The sequence below is a fragment of the Pleurodeles waltl genome, chromosome 5 (genome assembly GCF_031143425.1).
Source record: "Pleurodeles waltl isolate 20211129_DDA chromosome 5, aPleWal1.hap1.20221129, whole genome shotgun sequence".
Classification (NCBI taxonomy): Eukaryota; Metazoa; Chordata; class Amphibia; order Caudata; family Salamandridae; genus Pleurodeles; species Pleurodeles waltl.
In genome coordinates, this window is record NC_090444.1 from 265,198,115 (window position 1) to 265,220,315 (window position 22,201).

A 22,201-nucleotide genomic window follows, 5' to 3' on the forward strand; every position below is an offset into this window, starting at 1 on the left:
TACCAAGGGGTGAGTACACTTGACAAGTCTGACAGGTCTGACTGCTGCTGTTGTTTTCCAGTGGCTTCTGGTTTTCTAGCCTGGCTGAGTCACTGGCTTTGTCACCTGGTCTCTTCTCAGTGGCTTTGCCTTGCTCCTTTATACAGCTCTTAGATGAGCAGGCTGTGCCGGTTCGGGTCAGTATAGTGTGTTCTGTATTTTTTGCTGCTCAGCTGTGACGAGAGGGGTTGGTAGCCGCTGTTTCATTAGATTTCGTGCATTCTTCCCTGGGAACCTGGTTTCTGCTGGGAGTGTTCCAGTCTCGATGGTTGGCAGGCCCTGGGGTGAAGCTGCCTTGTCGTCTTTTCCATTTGGGGGGCAGGGAGGTGTTGGGCGCTCTTTTGTGTTATGGGTACCTGGCCTGTTCTCCAGGCATTTCAGGAAGGGCTGCGTCCCTGGCCATCCTCAGAGTATGATGGTTCAATGGATCCTGGTTGTTGTAGCCCTGGGCTATGTTATGTCATGGGATTATAACTTTCCCCTTGTGCTGGCATCTTTTTGCCTCCGGTTCTGTAGGCCATGGGGGACTGGTTGTTCCTTTGGATTTGCTTCAGGGTCGTTTTGTCCCCTGCAAGCCACATGTTGCATCTTGGGGTCAGGGCCCCTTCCGTTGTGTTTATGATTTTGTAATTGCAGGGGTGTTTTGTCCCCTAGTTGTTGATTTAGTTTGTTCCTGAATGTGTTCTGTCTGTTTTCCTTGGCTACGTCCAGGTTTTCTTTTTTGCATCCATGAGTCTTGGGGTGCCATCCTGCTGTTCCCCTCTGCAGGTTGTCCGGCTTGCTCTGGGGTGTATGGTGGAATTGGCGATCGTTCCTAGTTTTGGTCCCTTTGTTCTCGTGTCATCGCCCTGGGTCTTCTGAGGGTCTGTGGGTAAGCCTCCCTACGGACTCCCTGTTGATGATACTTGATGAGATCATGTAGCAGGCCCGGCTATGGCTCATTATTTGGGCTGCCCTATGGAGCTGTCTTCTTTGGTCCTGTCCCTTTACCTGCTGTTCTTTGGGTCACTTTGTTAACCTCATTGGAGTGGTTCTTGGGGCGTGGTCTTTTAGCATCAACAGTGTGTTTGGTGCCTTGGGCTGTTTTTTTGCGGGCATGTGCTGATTATGAGATTCTCTCCGTGTGGTGGCCGGGGCTCTTGCACTTCTGGCCCATTCCGGATGTGTGCACCAGTCCCCAGGGTTTAATTGGAAGGTCTGGCGAGTCGCGCTTCATATTCTGACTTTCTCTTTCTCCTCCAGCTCCGGTGGTGGCATCGATGGATGCTGTTTTCTCTGGATGAGGGCTTGGCTAATGTCCGTGCAGGTCCTTGGGCTTCTGGGCCTTTCTGGCCTCTTGGAGGTCTTCGCCCTGGTAGGGGTTTCTGACTCTTCGGCTGGCTCTGGGCCATGAGGCCTGCCAGGTTTTGTGGTGCTAGTTCAGACGGACAGTCTGGTGTTGAACTCTTTCGTCCTCAGGCACGGGGTACAGCGTCTTCGTCCATGGACATGTTTGCTTGGGACTTTTTAATCCGAGTTCTGGACTCAGTTCTGTCTTGGGTTGCTGTGTGCTTTTGGTGTGTGTTGGTTGTCTGGGTTTTCCTCCATCTGGGTTTTCTTCCTGCACCCCAGTCTGTTCATTGCGTTTTTCAGACGTGGGGTGTTCAAGTGTTCAACCTGTTTGCTTCTCCTCATAGTGCCAGTGAAATCTGTTTTATTCCTGGTGGCGTTTTCCTCTGACTTAGGCTATGAACAGGTTGCCTTGTCATTGGCCTCTGAGTCTGCTGCTCGGTTTTTCTCCCTTTCAAGTTGTTCGTGCCTACTCTGGTGTGGGGCACACATATGGGGGTTCGGTGTTATGATTCCTTTGCAGTGCCCCCGGGTTCCTTGGTTCCCTTTTCTGGCATTCTGGGGGTGCAGTCTCATGTGAGCTCTTCTTGTTGTCCCATCTCCTCTGTTCTTTCTGGCTCTTTCTCTTCCAGGGATTGTTTGGGTGGTTGCCCTTTGTGCCCGGGTGATGGGATGTTGCTTTTTTGCTAGTCCAGGGGCCCGGCGGGGTTTGGCTCTGCCTTTCCAGACTTCGGGGAGGTCTTTTTCCTTGCATTCTTATGCTGGAAATTACACAGTGTTTTCGGTCTGGTGCTTGGGGTGGCCGGTAGCTCCGGCTCTGGCCATTCTTTTTCTGATTTTGCAGATCTTGCAGGTTGTGGCTTACATGGGTAAGTCAGTCCCTCCTTTGTAGGTTCACTGGGCGGTGTTTCCAGCGTTTTGTGGCTATTGGCCTAGGCTGGGTGATGTGGTTGGGCTCCTGCCTGGGTTTTACCTAAGGTTGTTACATTTGTTTCCTGGCAGGGTGAATTCTTTTCCTGGTTGGCATTTGCAGTTGATGGCCTTGCCTAGTCTTCCGTTTGGGCCCCTTGTTCGGATGCTTGTGGCTTTGCCTCCTTGTTTTTAGGTGGCCTCCGCAGTGCAGGAGTCCTCTGTGTTGGGGATTTGTTCGGATGCAATTTGGGCCACCCCTTCCTCTTTAATTCGTTCCTTTTCGGTTGTCTCTGTGGGACGGTCTGGTTTAAGTTTTGGGGCACAGAATTTGTCCTCTATGGGGGTATAGGGATGCTTCTATGTGGGGTTTTGGATGCTCTCTTTTGGTTTGGGTGTTGCCAACTTTGTTGTCCTTTTCTGTTTTACTTGCTATGCCTTATTGGTTGAGAAGGAAGCTGAGGGAGGGACAGGAGGTAGGTAGTCCTACTCCCTCACCTTCCTTCCATTTCCCTCCCTCCCAGTAAGAAACAACTAAGTGTCTGGGTTGGCTTGTTTGCGTACAGGATGAGGAGGGGTGGTGGCTGTTTTTATTAGAGGAGGGAGGGGTTTATTGGAGGGAAGGGAGCCTTATTGGTTAAGGAAGGCAGGCAAGGGAGTAGAACTAGGAGTAATGCCATTTACTGTAAATAATGGATGCAAAAATCCTCAAACAATAAGAGCAAGTAAATACAAAAAATAAACACTCTGAATAAGAACTGATATGAATAGACAGACACAGGGGGTTACACTCCTAATCAGCCACAGGAATACACTCTAATTTCAGACAACCCATTACATAGTTTATACACTCCAAACACAACTGACGAGCCATTACAAAAATGAGAATGTGTTCTATGCAAAAACATATTGAGTGGGTTTCCAGGATTCCCAGGCATGTAGAAATAAATAACCAACAGTCAGAAGCTACTAGTAACAGAAACAGGGAGCTAATTAAACAGACGATCATCATTACCGCCCGTCCATCCCTCTCCTTCCTTCTCAACCAATGAGGCTCCCTTGTCTCCAATAGACCCATTCCTCCTCTAATAAAAAACACCCCCACCGTCTCCTCATCCTGTTATTTTTTGTCTCTAGATGGACTTACCTTTACCTCTCCCTTTGTTGTTTCGATCCCCGTCGGGAGCGAAGCTCTGGGCGACGGTTTACCAGCTTGGCTGCAATTCCTGTCCGTCTGCATCTCTACGGATGGAGCGTGGCATGCAGGCGCTGTGACGGAGTCCAGCGGTTCTGCTGTGGCTGCACTTCTGGGTTGGCATGCTTCTACTGTGTTTTTAGATGGGCGGTAGGAGCGGGTTTGAGCCCGTTTTTCTTTCTCTGTGTTGGGCGCAGGGGGGACTGTGTTAGGCCCTTATTCTTGCTCGGCCTGGGTCTCCTGTGCTTCATACAGTTTTTTCCTTGGCAGGGTCTGTAGCTCACCACATCCTACAAGCGCCTACTATGCCACAGCCAGTGTTATTTGGCAGTATCTTTCCTTTCCGATGCCTAGTTGGTTTTGTGGTGTTCGGATGGGGCCAGAAGTAGGGGGTGAAAAATCACCTGTGGCCTCGTGTTTGGGCCTTGGTCCCTCGTGCTGCAGATTCAGAGTTCCCATTTCGGTGTGTCTGGCTTCAGTTCCCTGCTTTTCGGCACCGGTCTCCTGCTTTCGGCTCGGAGGGTGTTTGTTGTAATCTAATATGCAAAGGCTCCTTTAATGACGGTGTTGTTCCAATGCCTTAGTGATGAGTGAAACTTATGTTTCTGGACAGTGACAGTTGCCGCTGGCTGGTGAAGGGAGAATCAAGTTGAGCTGAGCGATATCTCATTAAAGCTCATCGAGATCAGTGTCGTTACTACAGATTTTGACGGTTACGGACCACCAGCACAGTCATCCTTACCTCGACTCTACTCAACATAAACTTACCCAGCGTCATCCTCGTAAGCCAGTCACATATTTGTTTCAACCAGTGGTCTACGTCATTCGGTCACTTCTTCGTGAGTCCTTCAGTTCATGTTCCTCATATTTCCTCTAAAAATGGCATGGATATTTACTTAACATAATTAATTTATGCACACGAGCTCAGCACGAGCATTTGGAATTATTGAAAGCAACGTCACACATCTCATGTTCTCTCGCTCGTCCTCCGGTCACTAAAACAGCTGAAGGACTAAGCTTTATGGATACGATCTCCACAGCAACCCTGCACGCGATCAGACGACTCACATTCGTCTTCCAAACACTAAAACCGATGAAGGTTAATGAATATGGATACAATCTCCATAACAACTTTGAACTACCTAATTTGCATATAAATCGGCACTGTAAACAAAACAAGAACGGTTTCAGATTATTTACAAAGCGTTATATTTATATGTATTCGAGGAAATAGTACAGTGAATCAATATATATTTAACATGTTTTTAAATATATATATATATATATATATATATATATATATACACACACACATACAATAATAAAATATATAAAGCGATTTGCTTATTTCCCCTTGTGAATTGGCTATTGATCTCTCTTCAATTTTGCCACCCCCACAATTATCTCATCCAGGAGTACCAACTATTGAATGGGATAAGTGGATAGATATTTTTGATAATTATGTGGAAGCTTTAGAAGGTCAAGAATTTAGCCCAAGGAGGAAAAAAGCTATATTATTAAACTCATTCAGAAAATAGGGCCAACATATTTTCAGATATTTACTGGTGGCAGTGGTGATGCAGGACAAGCAATTGAAGGCCAATTTATAGAAGCAAAAAGAAGACTTGAAGTATAAGTTTTATACTCAGTCCCAAAGACAAGGAGAATCTTTTGCCGAATTTGTAACACATTTAAGAGAGTTGTTCATAAAGTGTAAATTTGTGGCAATGATGGACGAAATGATTTGTGACCAGTTGGTTGCGCAGAACAGAAATAAGATTTAAGAAAGACTATGGGCAATGAGAGACCCATCGCTAAAGGATGCCATTGAAATAGCTAAAGTGATAGAAGAATCGGATTACTGTATGCGTGATATTCACAAAAAAGTAAAAGGAAGAAAGTCAAGTTTCACCAGTAAGTGCAGAAGTTGCTATAATGAAGTTAAAAATATGGTACTCCTGCTAAGTCATTTTGCAAAGTTTGTAGCAAGTGTGGAAGCTCATACCACAATTCTGAGCCTAACAATTGTTATGCTACGGGTAAAGAGTGCAGAATTTGTGGTCTTAAAGGCCACTTTGCCAGAATGTGTAAAGATAGGAGCATCAAGAAAGGAAAAGTAGCAAAACTGTCTGAAGAAATCACTGACATCATTTATGGCAGCAGACAGAGTTTTATGCGTCAATGAGCAAATTGAAGTAGTTGGAAGGAAAAATAGACCAAAAGCTTAATTCACCATCAGAGGTAAGGAGGTTGAATTGGTGATCGATTCAGGCTCATTGTCTACCATCATTGCAAAGGATCTATTTACTAATGTGTGGCAACATGTACATTTATTACCAAAAGATATTAGAGCACTTAGGACAGACAGTAACCAAGAAAAGATTAAGAATGGACTATTGGTGGCCTGCAATGGACAGTGATATTGTGCAATGGGTGGAGCGGTGTGCTGAGTGCCTGGAGAGTGAGAAAAGATTGAAAGTGGGATTTCAACGTGAAGAAAGTAATATTCATGACTCTGAAATTCTTTGGCACAGTGTATGCATGGATTTCAGAGGACCAATGTCATGTTTAGATCACATGAAGAGGTTTGCAATAGTGTTGATAGATGTGAACACTAGGTGGTTAGTAGTCAAATATATTTCTGAAACATCTAAGAAAACAATAGCAACATTATGTCACATTTGTCAAGAGGAAGGTTTCCCAAGAGTATTGATAACTGACAATGGTACGTAGTTAACCTCAAATGAGACGCGGGAATTTTTATTATCTTGTGGCATTAAGCATTCTTGCACGGCTTTATATAATCCACAACCCATTGGAATTGTAGAAAGGGCTAACCTCATGATTAAAAAATGCTTTACAACTTGCAGTAACAAATAAGATGGATGAAGAAAGCTTGATCTATGATTTAGTGTGGGTGTATCGCACCACAGAAAATTCTAGCAATAAAGAAGTACCTTTTGTGAAAATGAGGGATAGGACATCTATTACCAAACTGAATCCTTCGTGGATACAAAGTTTGTTAGAAAGAAGGAGTAAACAGGTTAGCACTAACAAGTTTTTAGAGAGTAGTAGTGCAGAAAGAATTCAACCAGGTGATTTAGTAAAAGTAAAGGAAGGGCGTATCAAGAAAGGTTTGGGAAGAATCAGAAGTCCGTTTGAAGTGAAGAAGGTGAATAGGTGGCATGTTGTGTTAAAATATGGTGAGTGTTGGAACTTGAGGAGAGTTGTCAAATATGGAAAGGAAGGTAGTGACAGGAGTGTGATTGAAGAGAATGTTTGTAATGGAAATATGAGGATGGGGAATGAAGAATTGTTGGAGAACAAAGAAAAGTTGGGAGCTAATTTAAGCGATAAGCATATTAGGGACTTGAATTCGCAACGCAAGTTATAGTCTGATAGTTAACAGTATTATTAGTAGAATTCGAGACTGAGAAAAGCTCCAAAATATTTATCAGACTATGTAAAGTAAGTAATGCGTTTCCACTACAGATTTCCACTTCCCCACAGCATGGCTCGTGTCCTTCTGAGTGCTGGAGGAATGCAACCCTTATGTCTGGGTACTAGGAGCAGGTCATGGTCTGTTGCTTCGGACGGTGGGGGCTGTATGCGGATCTTTGGCTTTGGTGGTGCCCTCGTCTTTTTTTTTTTTTGTGGTTTCCCCAATGAGTTCTGCCCGCTGGGTTTTCCATACTCTTTCCGGTTCCGGTGAGGTTCTGGTTCTGAGGGTTGCTGTCATGTTTGAGTCCCACTCAGTTTTTTTATCCTGTCTGATTTGGAGGCCTTCGCTCTGGAGTCCTGTGCTTTCTCTGCTCATTGCTGCCATGGTTTTGGTTTACTGGTGGGACGTTTTCTAGCTTTCCGTGTGATTGTGTGTAACCTTTCCATGCCTGTGGTTGACTATTTCTCGCATGCCTGCTCACTTGATCATGAGGGAGCCATATGGTATTGTGTTATTTTTGGTGTCCTTTCTCTCCTGTAGTTTACCTTCCCTGCCTTATGACCTTTGCTGCACATTGCTCGGAGTCTACCTAGCTCAGTGAGCCCCTGGTGCCGGATGGTTTTCCACTGTTTCAGGACTCGTTTCTTTTGCATGTCTCATTCAGGCGTTGTGGTATTACAACTAGTTGACCGGAGTGCATAGATCTACCAAGGGGTGAGTACACTTGACAAGTCTGACAGGTCTGACTGCTGCTGTTGTTTTCCAGTGGCTTCTGGTTTTCTAGCCTGGCTGAGTCACTGGCTTTGTCACCTGGTCTCTTCTCAGTGGCTTTGCCTTGCTCCTTTATACAGCTCTTAGATGAGCAGGCTGTGCCGGTTCGGGTCAGTATAGTGTGTTCTGTATTTTTTGCTGCTCAGCTGTGACGAGAGGGGTTGGTAGCCGCTGTTTCATTAGATTTCGTGCATTCTTCCCTGGGAACCTGGTTTCTGCTGGGAGTGTTCCAGTCTCGATGGTTGGCAGGCCCTGGGGTGAAGCTGCCTTGTCGTCTTTTCCATTTGGGGGGCAGGGAGGTGTTGGGCGCTCTTTTGTGTTATGGGTACCTGGCCTGTTCTCCAGGCATTTCAGGAAGGGCTGCGTCCCTGGCCATCCTCAGAGTATGATGGTTCAATGGATCCTGGTTGTTGTAGCCCTGGGCTATGTTATGTCATGGGATTATAACTTTCCCCTTGTGCTGGCATCTTTTTGCCTCCGGTTCTGTAGGCCATGGGGGACTGGTTGTTCCTTTGGATTTGCTTCAGGGTCGTTTTGTCCCCTGCAAGCCACATGTTGCATCTTGGGGTCAGGGCCCCTTCCGTTGTGTTTATGATTTTGTAATTGCAGGGGTGTTTTGTCCCCTAGTTGTTGATTTAGTTTGTTCCTGAATGTGTTCTGTCTGTTTTCCTTGGCTACGTCCAGGTTTTCTTTTTTGCATCCATGAGTCTTGGGGTGCCATCCTGCTGTTCCCCTCTGCAGGTTGTCCGGCTTGCTCTGGGGTGTATGGTGGAATTGGCGATCGTTCCTAGTTTTGGTCCCTTTGTTCTCGTGTCATCGCCCTGGGTCTTCTGAGGGTCTGTGGGTAAGCCTCCCTACGGACTCCCTGTTGATGATACTTGATGAGATCATGTAGCAGGCCCGGCTATGGCTCATTATTTGGGCTGCCCTATGGAGCTGTCTTCTTTGGTCCTGTCCCTTTACCTGCTGTTCTTTGGGTCACTTTGTTAACCTCATTGGAGTGGTTCTTGGGGCGTGGTCTTTTAGCATCAACAGTGTGTTTGGTGCCTTGGGCTGTTTTTTTGCGGGCATGTGCTGATTATGAGATTCTCTCCGTGTGGTGGCCGGGGCTCTTGCACTTCTGGCCCATTCCGGATGTGTGCACCAGTCCCCAGGGTTTAATTGGAAGGTCTGGCGAGTCGCGCTTCATATTCTGACTTTCTCTTTCTCCTCCAGCTCCGGTGGTGGCATCGATGGATGCTGTTTTCTCTGGATGAGGGCTTGGCTAATGTCCGTGCAGGTCCTTGGGCTTCTGGGCCTTTCTGGCCTCTTGGAGGTCTTCGCCCTGGTAGGGGTTTCTGACTCTTCGGCTGGCTCTGGGCCATGAGGCCTGCCAGGTTTTGTGGTGCTAGTTCAGACGGACAGTCTGGTGTTGAACTCTTTCGTCCTCAGGCACGGGGTACAGCGTCTTCGTCCATGGACATGTTTGCTTGGGACTTTTTAATCCGAGTTCTGGACTCAGTTCTGTCTTGGGTTGCTGTGTGCTTTTGGTGTGTGTTGGTTGTCTGGGTTTTCCTCCATCTGGGTTTTCTTCCTGCACCCCAGTCTGTTCATTGCGTTTTTCAGACGTGGGGTGTTCAAGTGTTCAACCTGTTTGCTTCTCCTCATAGTGCCAGTGAAATCTGTTTTATTCCTGGTGGCGTTTTCCTCTGACTTAGGCTATGAACAGGTTGCCTTGTCATTGGCCTCTGAGTCTGCTGCTCGGTTTTTCTCCCTTTCAAGTTGTTCGTGCCTACTCTGGTGTGGGGCACACATATGGGGGTTCGGTGTTATGATTCCTTTGCAGTGCCCCCGGGTTCCTTGGTTCCCTTTTCTGGCATTCTGGGGGTGCAGTCTCATGTGAGCTCTTCTTGTTGTCCCATCTCCTCTGTTCTTTCTGGCTCTTTCTCTTCCAGGGATTGTTTGGGTGGTTGCCCTTTGTGCCCGGGTGATGGGATGTTGCTTTTTTGCTAGTCCAGGGGCCCGGCGGGGTTTGGCTCTGCCTTTCCAGACTTCGGGGAGGTCTTTTTCCTTGCATTCTTATGCTGGAAATTACACAGTGTTTTCGGTCTGGTGCTTGGGGTGGCCGGTAGCTCCGGCTCTGGCCATTCTTTTTCTGATTTTGCAGATCTTGCAGGTTGTGGCTTACATGGGTAAGTCAGTCCCTCCTTTGTAGGTTCACTGGGCGGTGTTTCCAGCGTTTTGTGGCTATTGGCCTAGGCTGGGTGATGTGGTTGGGCTCCTGCCTGGGTTTTACCTAAGGTTGTTACATTTGTTTCCTGGCAGGGTGAATTCTTTTCCTGGTTGGCATTTGCAGTTGATGGCCTTGCCTAGTCTTCCGTTTGGGCCCCTTGTTCGGATGCTTGTGGCTTTGCCTCCTTGTTTTTAGGTGGCCTCCGCAGTGCAGGAGTCCTCTGTGTTGGGGATTTGTTCGGATGCAATTTGGGCCACCCCTTCCTCTTTAATTCGTTCCTTTTCGGTTGTCTCTGTGGGACGGTCTGGTTTAAGTTTTGGGGCACAGAATTTGTCCTCTATGGGGGTATAGGGATGCTTCTATGTGGGGTTTTGGATGCTCTCTTTTGGTTTGGGTGTTGCCAACTTTGTTGTCCTTTTCTGTTTTACTTGCTATGCCTTATTGGTTGAGAAGGAAGCTGAGGGAGGGACAGGAGGTAGGTAGTCCTACTCCCTCACCTTCCTTCCATTTCCCTCCCTCCCAGTAAGAAACAACTAAGTGTCTGGGTTGGCTTGTTTGCGTACAGGATGAGGAGGGGTGGTGGCTGTTTTTATTAGAGGAGGGAGGGGTTTATTGGAGGGAAGGGAGCCTTATTGGTTAAGGAAGGCAGGCAAGGGAGTAGAACTAGGAGTAATGCCATTTACTGTAAATAATGGATGCAAAAATCCTCAAACAATAAGAGCAAGTAAATACAAAAAATAAACACTCTGAATAAGAACTGATATGAATAGACAGACACAGGGGGTTACACTCCTAATCAGCCACAGGAATACACTCTAATTTCAGACAACCCATTACATAGTTTATACACTCCAAACACAACTGACGAGCCATTACAAAAATGAGAATGTGTTCTATGCAAAAACATATTGAGTGGGTTTCCAGGATTCCCAGGCATGTAGAACTATGTGGATGGGGCAGAACCCCCAAATATATTAAAATATGGATGTAAGAAGTCTCAGTTGATTAACACCACTTAGAACTCACATTATCTGAAAGTTCCAAGGCTGGATACCGGTGAAGTCACCTCAGGCTTCTATCCTTATGATACACTGGGTAACAGTAACACCTTTTATTTACAGGGCTTAAAAGTGGCAGAGGTGTGCCTCCGCAGCTGGACTCTGCCGACACAGGCCAGGACAGGAGCAACCTGAACAGTGGTGCTGGAACAGAGTACTGCATCATGGAGGCCTGGCTGCCACAGACCTAACAACGCACGGAGGGAAGGCGGCCCCCTGCTACCCTCCAGGGCTTGCAGAAGCCTTTATACTCACAGAAAGCAAGATAAACTGTTGTAAGCCATGGAGGGAAGGTCTAAGTGGGGACCAAGGGGGTGGTACCCATACGGGGTCACAGAGGGCCATAATGAGGATCACGTTCCACAAGACACAATGTTAGTCGGTGTTTAGACTTCCCTCCCCAGACTCTACACTGGGAGCAAGATATCTACTTCCTCCTTTAGTCAACCACATATGGTTAATAACCTGTATACGTGGCATACGGAGTGGGTGGGACAAGGAGCGCAATTAATGTAGACGCCAAACCTGCAGCAGTGACGACTCCTGAATAACAGACTGACTCTGCCATACAAGGGTTGGGTTCATCCTCTACTAGATGTTACCCTTCCAGAAGACCATGGTAGAAATCCTCAAAATTCAAAATATAGCATACACTATTTGTCAGTGAATACACTTGCACACTCTGGAAAGAGGCAGGTTCGACACTCCACCTTCAAGCCCTTTACATGGATAATGAGAGGCAATACCCAGCGAGTCCACTCCCCCACAACCACCAACCCAACCCCACTCCCTCCCCCACCGCTCTCAGAGTCTAATGTACTGGTGACTCTCTTGACTCCAACCAATCTCTCTGATGAGCACCCTGTAGAGGAGATCTTCTGGACTAAGTGGTATTGGATATTAGTCTCAGTCTCCCTTCCCACCAGACCCGGTCACCATGCCCTGATCAGTCAGACAGCTCCTCTACAGGCAGGCAGTCACTGGTAAAGCCATCAAAACCACTTCAGAACCTGATCAACTATCACAAGACAGCACTGGACATCATTATGAAAGAGGTAATGGCACTTAGATCTACCACAGCAGAAAACACCTCCAAGATATTGAGTGGCATACAATCCATCTGTGCAGACATTGCCAACTTCAATACCAGGATTCAAACCACAGAAAGTAGACTGGACCAGATGAAAAACAAGATAGCTTCCTTAATAGACAGAGGTACAGGACCACTAGCCACTCCAACAGAAGCTTATGGAACTGGAGAAAAGAAACCCAAGAGACAATTTCAGATTAGTTGTACTACCAGAGTCCCTTCAGAGGGACAACATGGTGTATTTCTTATCACATTTCATTCTTAGTGTCAAGAAATGATCTTTATACTCCCCTTCTCTCCCAGTGGAGTTCCAAAGGGTGCATAGATTACGATCTAGATGCACATTACTCGCAGCATCTGTGTGTAGATTTGCACAAAAGGTGGCAAAAATAAGAACTTTGCTAGAATTCAGATGCTGATATAAACCTAGGATTATCAGTGACACTATTATCAGAGTTACAATATAATGAGAACACTGACATGATTTGCCACTTCCCTGAATGGTAACAAAAAGGGACATGTGGAATGTTTTTTTAATAGGAAAAGTAAATTTCTGAAGCATCCTATCTTTTGGACAAATAGATATTTTATAAATGTCCACACCCCTGGACTCCCTGTAATATTTATGTGCTGATCTCTGAAATGAAAACCAGATCTAGGGCAACAATTTTCTACAAGTGATTCCAATATTCTCAGTGGCCTTAATAGAGAGTCTCTGAATGCGACCTTGCCACTCGTTCTATTTTCAGTTACCCAAAAAGTTTGTAAAGGATCAATCAGGAGTTCAGACTGGACTAACTTATTGTGCCCACTTCCCCTGCTCCACCAAACCATATGCAGTGCTCACTCTCTTACAAAAAAATTAAGCCCCAGTATCCCCGTCCTGTACACATAGCTACTGCACGCCTATGGTGATGGCGCATCATGACAATACCACTACATAAAAGCCCAGCCACAGACAGAAAAATGGCATAAGGGGACTTACTTACACACGATCTACCAAACTGCCAGAAAAAGTAGACAAATCATATCTTATGTGAGGATTTGAACCATAAGGCAGGACATTGAACTTTTGCTACAAGAAGACTGGACATACTCTCCTTGTTAGAGGAGGTAAGTGTCTGATTTTTGACACCGGGTTAGGTAGTCTGTGGCAAGCGACCATTGACAATGTCAGGCTGGGTCATGCTGCTTTTGATACTTCCAGCCTAGACAAGCAACCATGGCGCTGCCCAACTGGATCTGTATGGTTTAGCATTGCCAAATCTGGCAGGTAAACTTTGGCAGTGTCAATAAGGCACGCAAACATTTGGTAGTTTGAGGCTGAGCGCACAACATGGGGCAATTTCAGGGAGGGTATGCGACCTCTGCCAATGACGTGGCTGGGTAGGGGACTTTGAAAGTGAGTAAGTAAATGTATTGTATTGAAATAAGTTAAATCTTATGTCAAATACACATAAAATGTTATTGCATTGCGATTTGGTTCAGTCAACTTTAAAAGAAAAAAACGAGAAAACAATATAAAAATATCATAATACATTAATGTTTAAGGTGCCAGGGGGGGATATTTATGACTTAGCAAGTTTGGCGGGTTATGTATCCCTGGCAGTGCCTTCCTCGCCAGCAAACTTTGGGTGTTTTTAACTCTGAATTGTGACAAGCTGGGAGCAGAACACTTTGCACTGCCAGATTGGGGGTTTAGCCTTAGCGCTGATATGCTGGTCACAAAACTATTCCAGTCTAGGGATTCGATTTTCGGGGTGGGCACAGCTGACTAAGCCAATGTCAGGGTGGACTCACTATCTTTCCTAGTGCAACCGAATACAATGTTATTTATAATAATGAACCTGTACACATATTTTATTCGGGTTGTCAAGCGATTCGAGCCTGAGGAAGGTGGAAACGTTTTGGGCAGTTTCATGATGAGGCATTGCAATGTCCGATAGTGCCTAACTGGAAACGTGGCCGTGTCAAGGACGGCATCTGAAAGCATCAAGCTAGAGAAGCAGCTTTGTGGACGTGAGCTGCAGGAACCACCAAAATATTCCTAATGTCTCTTCTTCGTGGGACAGCGCAAAATCATCCTCAAGGGTGGCTTCATGATAACTCTGCTGTGCACGATTGCTGATACACGTGAACTGCTAGTCTTTCGGGTAGCCTATGCTGCCACTATAAAATACTTGCACACTGAAAGGTGCGTGTGGGTTTTAAAGTTACCTGGTGGTAGGGGTCAAGAGACAACAATACGACCTTTGCGAGACCTGTTGGGAGGTCATACGACTGCAGTTCAAAGTGTGCAGAGAAGCATGCGCAGCCGCAAAGTACAGGACTCACCAGCTGTGAAGGTGAGCGCGACCAGCTGCAAGGGAAAGCGCCTTGGCTGCCACGCTGGACGGGGCCCCATGACGGGAGATATTCTGAAGTACAGCAGAACGGCATGACAGCGGCAGAAGCCGGGCAGATCTCAAGAGCGCAGCCATGTTGGTTACTCCACGCCGGGCAGGAAAGGCAAAACTCAGCATGGAGGGGCACGTGACCAGCGAGCGGACGCAACCACCTCGCGTTTTTGGGGAACGACTTTGGTACCTGAAACCAAAACATAGATGTTCTCACGGCCTTAAATCGGTAAATAACTTGTGCACATCGCCGTAAGATATGTAGCAAAGAACTATGGTTGCTTGGGTTTTTTTCAGGCAAGTATCGCATATTTGGTTGCTTTTAAGATAACACATGGACTTGCCTGGCCGACCAGGAGTAAACCCGGTGGGTTTATTATTTGGCCGATCTGAGTCAGCCCGAGGTTGTATGATACTTGACACTGCCTAACAGAGGTCAGTAATCAGAGTTTGCATGTGAGTCGGAACTACGACTCTTTTACTGTTAGCGGTCGTTCTGCATCGGTATTATCACCAGTGGTTAAAATGGATAAACAGAAATGCAGGTACTCTGTACCAAAGTGCCTGCATATTTCTGAGAAGTGCCCGTACACTCCAGTTAAAAGTACCACCTTTTTCTTGAGAAGTGTAGGTACTCTCCCTCTTAAAAAAAAAAAGTGCCGGTACTCCGTACTGGACAGTACCGGCCCTTTTAAAGCACTGATTACCACGGCTATAATCGTCGACCTGTTAACTGCATTGTCACTACACACCATATTAAATAAACACCCCATTTAGTCTGGCCGCGCTTCACCATTCGAAGGATCACAAAGCTGGAGTATGCTCTTTGTACAAGTCTTACACCAACAGCATCTAAATAAAACCATGTCGTTCATTATTATAATCCCTTGTGAATGTATTGGAATCACTCTAAGGTGATAGATGATTCTTCCTGATAAATGTAGTAATTGTTACCACTTGAAATCTGCAGGTAAAAGATGTCCTCATCTCATCAACCTCTCTAAAGCTCCAGAACAATTGGCCAATGCATCCATAGCAGCACGATTGGAGCACTTATTAAAGCACATGCTGTGTTCGACCTCAATGATCAACTACTTAAAGACCTTCTTAAGTCCAGTAAACATTGCAGTGCACTAAAAGAAAGATGTTTTACCTAATTCGGAATAAATTAGTAACTTTGTACCCAACTACCCTTCCAAATTTACTGGTATATCGCCAACAAACCCCAGTGATCTTCCCTTTTCCTCGCAACATAAACACTGTAACCTACATTTAGGGATACAGTTGCTAACGCGTCCCAGTGTGACTAAGGGCCAGATGTAGGAAACAGTTTGCGACTCGCAAACGGCAAAAATTGTCGTTTGCGAGTCGCAAACCGGAGTTTCCTATGCAGAAATGCATTTTGCGAGTCGGAACCGACTCGCAAAATGCATTTCAGAGTCGCAAATAGGAAGGGGTGTTCCCTTCCTATTTGCGAGTCGCAGTGGGATGCAATTCCATTTGTGACCGCGTACGCGGTCGCAAATGGAGTCGCAGTTACCATCCACTTGAAGTGGATGGTAACCCACTCGCAAATTGGAAGGGGTCCCCATGGGACCCCTTCAACTTTGTGAATGGACCCCAAAATATTTTTTCAGGGCAGGTAGTGGTCCAAGGGACCACTACCTGCCCTGAAAAAGTTCAGAAACAAAAGGTTTTGGATTTTTTTTAAAGTACAGCTCGTTTTCCTTTAAGGAAAACGGGCTACACTTGAAAAAAAAAAAAACTGCTTTATTTAAAAGCAGTCACGAACATGGAGGTCTGCTGACTACAGCAGGCCTCCATGTTAGTGAGTGCCCATAGTCGCTATGGGGCCGCAATTTGCGACCCACCTCATTAATATTAATGAGGTGGGTCTTTACGACCCCATAGCGACTCGCAGACGGTGTCTGAGACACCGTTCTGCATAGCAAATTGCGAGTTGCAATTTGCGAGTCGCTCGGACTCGCAAATTGCAACTCGCAATTTGCTTTGTACCTACATCTGGCCCTAATTTACTCACTTTGGGACTCGTTTTAGGCCAATGAATCTTTTGACCCTGATTGAAGATACCTTAGGACGAGATAGCTAATCAGCATGTCAATCAATATGTCAATAATGTCATCAAAGTTCACAGTAATACGACAATTCAAATTAATCAAAGACATTTAATAGAACTCGCAAACCACCATGACCTTTCAGTCATGAATAACCACACCAGTTTAATATGATTTTGTGAAGTTTATTCCCTATTGATTACAATTCTACTAATACGTTTATTAGTCTCAAAACCAAGAAACACAATAGCATAGTCACAATATGGCAACTCTGATAAGATTTCATCAAAGCAAGAATCATGAATATTAGAACATAACACGGCGTCAACATAGGTTATCCTTAGCAGAGTAACGTTAGCACATTATTTAACAAAGCATAGATTCAGTCATTTGTCTATTTGCGTCAGTTTAGTGAATCCCTCTCCTAACCTCGAATTACCATTGGCATGTTGGGCTTCATGCAAAACAATTTAGTAACACCAATATAGAAAACATCTAGCTATGGTCTCTATCAAAAGAAGCAGTTGGTACCTAGAAAGGAAAAGCAAACAGACAATTACAATTTCATTGTCATATAGTTACCTTCCGTATTTGGGTCAGCACTCAGGTTCGGTCTTCGTCCTCAGGACATCAGTTGATTCGCCATCAGCCAGGAATTCAGCAATCGGGTAAAAGGGGCACTTCCCTCATAAGGAGGTAAAGTGTAAACAGGCAATATGAGGCAAGAGTGGATTTAAGAACCAAACAGCAAAGTCTCTATGCAGAGTGACAAAGTGTCTGGGTCATAGCAGATCGCATCAGCATCTCCCTAACTCTCTCTCCTATTCTCTCCTGTTCTAATTTACTTCCTTGTGTCAAGGGTTTTTATCCCATTTTCGTTGTACATTCCCCTAAAATTTGGTTGGATGAGGGGTTGCACCCCACTATCTCCCTCCAATAGAGTTCCAATTATCTCATCAAATTTGTCACCCCATAACAGTTCTCACGTATTCTATTGGTCCTTATGATTGACGTCTTTAGCGGGTGGAATGTCCGGTATGATTTCATACTCTCGTGGTCCTTTGCACATCTTCAGTCAGTGGCTCCATTGTCTGTACCGGTTCAGGCGACCTTGTACCTGGTATCAATCTACACTGTTGCATTCAGTTAAAATGTTTCTATAAGCAAGTCGAATTTCATGAGAACGGATCTACTACAGTTACATTCAGCTTCTAGTTTGGAGAAAAACAAGAGTTCATGTCCTTTAGCAAGTCAGCACACTGCACGTTAGAAAAACACATTTAATATTAAACCAGGCAGCTAGGCCTCGACTCATGCTAACTAAGGCTTAATGATTTATTAGCAAAATTCTAACATATAACCTTTCATTATTAGTACAAATCACGTTTCGATATAACATTTCATAATTATTAGTCAGTTTTATTAGTCCCCGTATATATTGGCGTCCACTCCCCGTGGGCACATTTCAAGCGCACGTTTTAGCAAAATATATTAATACATTTTCTATGCAGCATTATTACACATTAGTTCATAAGCATTTCATGTTAATATAGAATATATATGCTACGCTCTCTCAGTCCCTCCTCTGATGACACTTGTCATCACACAAAACCTTTCCTGTCTCAACCTTTCATTTTCTCAATATACGCATTTCAACATCATCCCCCGTGTGATTTTTCCTAAATTTCTTTGAACATTTTCTCCTTTTCATTTTCTTCATTTCTTTTGTTTCGTTTTGCCAAATTTCTTTTAATTCTTTCATTAACTTTACATGATAACCATAATCCCAATAAACATATCAGGACAATCAATAGACCCCCTAATATTTTTGCAAGAACCCCTTTCCAAATACTACTAAACCAATTCCCTACGTTTGTAATCCCTTTCCAAACTCTTTCCCAAACTCCAGGTTCCTTCAGCTCCTTCAAATCTGCACTATCTCTTGTTAGGTTAGTAAGCATACCTCTAATCTGTTTATTATTGTCAGAAATGAACGCACAGCAATGGCGCTCATTAAGAATTTTACAGACTTCGCCACTCTTTGCTAAAAGAATGTCTAAAGCAAGCCGGTTTTGAAGAGTCATAGCTCTTACCGCAGCAAGTTCAGTATCCATCAGGAGTATAGCCCCTGTGAAGTTTGTCAGCATGTTATCCACAATAGTAGACAACTTTCGAATCTTTATGGAGTTTAAGATAACCCCTACTGAAGGAATTATGGCTCCAAATATGTCACCTACGATAGCAGCCGCTGTCTCTCTCTTTTTTCTAGTATGATGTAATTTAGACATTTTAGGAATTTGCTTCAAGTCATCAATCTGATAGATTTTTGATAAAACTATTCCCAAATAATATGTCCCATATCATCCCTTTGGAAGACGGTAATAAGCATTAAGCCCACATATATAATAGATCCCAGGGATCGCTGGATCCTGTCCATTTAACATGAATGTCCATTTACTCTGAAACAAAAACACATGCCTACATTCACTCGTTCCCACAAATAAAGTGTCATGCTCAGATTTCGGCCTATATATGCAAAGTCCACCTACATGTAATGCATCTATCGCTAATTTGCCCTGCGTCTTTATTGCAGTGTAAGCATAATCATTTGCAAGTGTGCGTTTTTCTAGTCCCTTTTCTAGCCTTTCCTTTAATGCCTTTCGTCTGTCATCAGTGTGATCTAAAAAGCTCTTTTCTACAGGTGTTAGTAAGCAGGTTAGATTATTGTGGTGCGCATAAGCTGTCCCAAATGTCAGTGTCGGCTCAAAGAAACCCCTAACTAATTTTATGCTATGTTCTTTAGCTAATTTGTTTAGAAACTCAATCACAGGCACAAAAGAAAATACTACATCTAAGTTAGAGTAGAAGTATTGCACATGTTCTTGATCATAGAATCTTGTTAACAGCAAACTGCAACTTATCCCGTAGGTTAATGGCAGACTATGGTAAGTAACCACTTTTTGTACTGATGAAGGAATCTTTGTGCACACAGAACAATTATTTGCATCCATTGTGTCAACATACTCATTCAGCAAGCAATAGAAGACATTAGTAGATAGTTCCCCCTTTGGATTAGTTCCCTCATGCAAGTATTTTGCATCCTGCACAAACTTCTCCCATGGTGTTAACGTAGCAGTCCCAGGATTTGAAGCATTGTTAGTCACTTTCTTATCCACCAATGGCATTCCCACAATCACACCTATAATTATTATTGCACACACAATAGCCAGAATAGCACTCAACCAACCACACATCCTACCCTTATTACTATTACCTCTAGTGTAACTCATGATCTGTAAAGAATCAGATAGCAGAATAATGCAAAGCAAACAATCAACTTGAGGACGATATAAAAGCTCTTTTTTTTTTTTTTTTTTTCTTCTGTGCAAAAGTCTCTCTCTCTGCGAGTATTTACAGAGTTTCACTCACTCCAGGACCCCTTTGTCAAATCAGGTTAGCAGCTTGTCATAATCGATTTTTCAAAGTCAATTCAGGTTATCAATGTCACATCCGGTAATTTATGAGTCTCTTTTTCTCAGGTTCTCAGCTTTCAATTTTAATTTCAACTTAACACAGTCTCTTTCTAGAGTTGAGTTCAGGTGCCGTAGTATTGACCTGGAACCTCCCGATCAAAACAGAACGCCAGGAATTCTTGTTGCCATTCAGCTGATGTTGCATACGCCCATTCAGGACCTGCGTACCTTCTGTTTGCAACTCTCTTTCTTTTCAGTTTACGTTCACTTTGCAACTCTCCTTCACTGAGATCCTCTTTTCTGGTTGTGTCAATTTCTTCCTCTATTGTTTCATTAGGGACCTCTTTCTGTCCTGCAGCTCGTGGCTTCGGCCAGTTATCTCCTTTATGTGTTTTTTTCCTGCTTGGCCTTTCAGAACGTTGAACAGCGCCCTCCTCTTGTGCTATGGTGTTTTCTCTTGATGGCTCTGCAAGCGGCTCAGGAGGAGTCAGAACACCTTGACCTCCCTCTGCTTCTTCCCCCTCGCCTTCAGGGTCTGTTACGGGCTCAACTTCAAACCTGTATCCGTCTGCTTCTGGGAGAACCTCTCTTTGCGTCGGTTCCCCTGTTACCTCAGCTGAGATAGGCTCACTGTCACCCCTCAGGAAGTCGTTTTGGGTGACTAAGCCGTCCTCAGCGGGCTCTCCTTCAGTCTCAGTTCCCCTTTGAATACTCTCCGGCCCTGAGACTTCCTTTTCTGCAGCTGTTGTTTTGGACACTTCAAGTTCCTCATCAGTTGGACATGTCACCTTCTTTGTGTGACTGGCATGTATCCAATTCGGAAGGCCTGCACATTTCACAGCAGTAGTTGTTGTCAGTATTACTTGATATGGCCCCTTCCAACGCGGCTTCAAACACGATTTCCTCACGTGTTTCTTGACAACCACCCAGTCACCGGCTTTCAGGGTGTGACCTGGATCACTTATCGGTGACAATGTGGTTGCCTCCACCTGGTGAGAAAAAGAGCGGACCACATCAGCCAGACCCTTGCAGTAGTCCAACACCATATCATCCGTGATATTCACAAGAGCATTTGCAGGCACTGCGGGCAATCGCATAGCTTGACCCATTAGAATTTCGTGTGGAGATAATCCTGTTTTCTTGTCAGGTGTGTTTCTCATTGACATCAGTACTAAGGGCAATGCATCTGGCCACTTCAAATTGGTAGCTGCGCACATTTTTGCCATTCTCAACTTCAAGGTACCATTCATCTGTTCCACTAGTCCTGCTGCTTCAGGGCGATAGCTACAATGCAGCTTCTGCTCAATATTCAGTGCAGCATACAAGGGCTTAATCACCTCATTGTCGAAGTGTCTGCCCCTATCTGATTGATGCAATTAATTCAGCCACTTGAGCAGAGTACACTCTTTCGAGCCAGGAAGCTTCTAAAATACGGTGATGGTACACACGGCATATCCAGCTCTCAGTACTCCTACTGAGTCTCTCAAGCATGAACCGTCAACAAACATAATGTAATCATTTTCTTCCAATTGGGTATCTTTAATGTCAGGTCTTGGTTTGGTGCATAGTTCTGTTACCTCAAGACAATCATGTTCTACTTCCTCAGTATTATCAATGTCTGCATTTTCAATAGGAAGTAAAGTTGCCGGGTTCAATACAGTACATCTCTTAAGGGACACATTAGGAGACCCCAGTATAATTGTCTCATATTTTGTCAACCTCGCATTTGTCATGTGTTGCGTTTTGGTTCAGGTTAACAGAATTTAAACTGAATGAGGGACCATTACTGTCAAAAGATGTCCCATCACTATGCCTTCACATTGGGTGAGGCTTTGACCAACTGCTGCAACTGCACGCAAACAACCCGGTAAGGCTGCTGCGACCGGGTACAAAGTAGCTGAAAAATCTGCTACTGGGCGGTTTCCACCTCCATGGACCTGTGTTAAAGCAGACAAAGAACAAGCATCACGTTCATGACAAAACAGTAGGAAAGGCTTTGTGTAATCAGGCATACCTAAAGCTGGTGCCCTGCACATGCTTTCCCTCAATTCCATGAATGCCTCCATCTCTTTCTCGGACATGGTTATGGTACCCGGGTCATCCTGGACTTCCTTAACTATCAGTTTCACCAATGGTTTAGAGATAATCGAGAAGTTGGGAATCCACTGACGACAGTAGCCTACCATTCCCAAAAACATTCTGACATCTCTCT

The 22,201-nt window shown here is 44.8% G+C and overlaps 1 protein-coding gene across 2 annotated transcripts in view; it reads right to left on the minus strand.

The window, feature by feature from the left end:
- Nucleotides 1-14,566, minus strand: part of LRPPRC (leucine rich pentatricopeptide repeat containing) — a 576,320-nt gene extending 561,754 nt beyond the window's left edge. For both annotated transcript variants that reach the window (XM_069233999.1, XM_069233998.1), the window contains exon 1: nt 14,380-14,566. In XM_069233999.1, the coding sequence (XP_069090100.1) occupies nt 14,380-14,525 (146 nt within the window). In that variant the 5' untranslated portion in view covers nt 14,526-14,566. The remainder of the gene's footprint in view (nt 1-14,379) is intronic.
- Between the last annotated feature and the right edge of the window lie 7,635 nt (nt 14,567-22,201).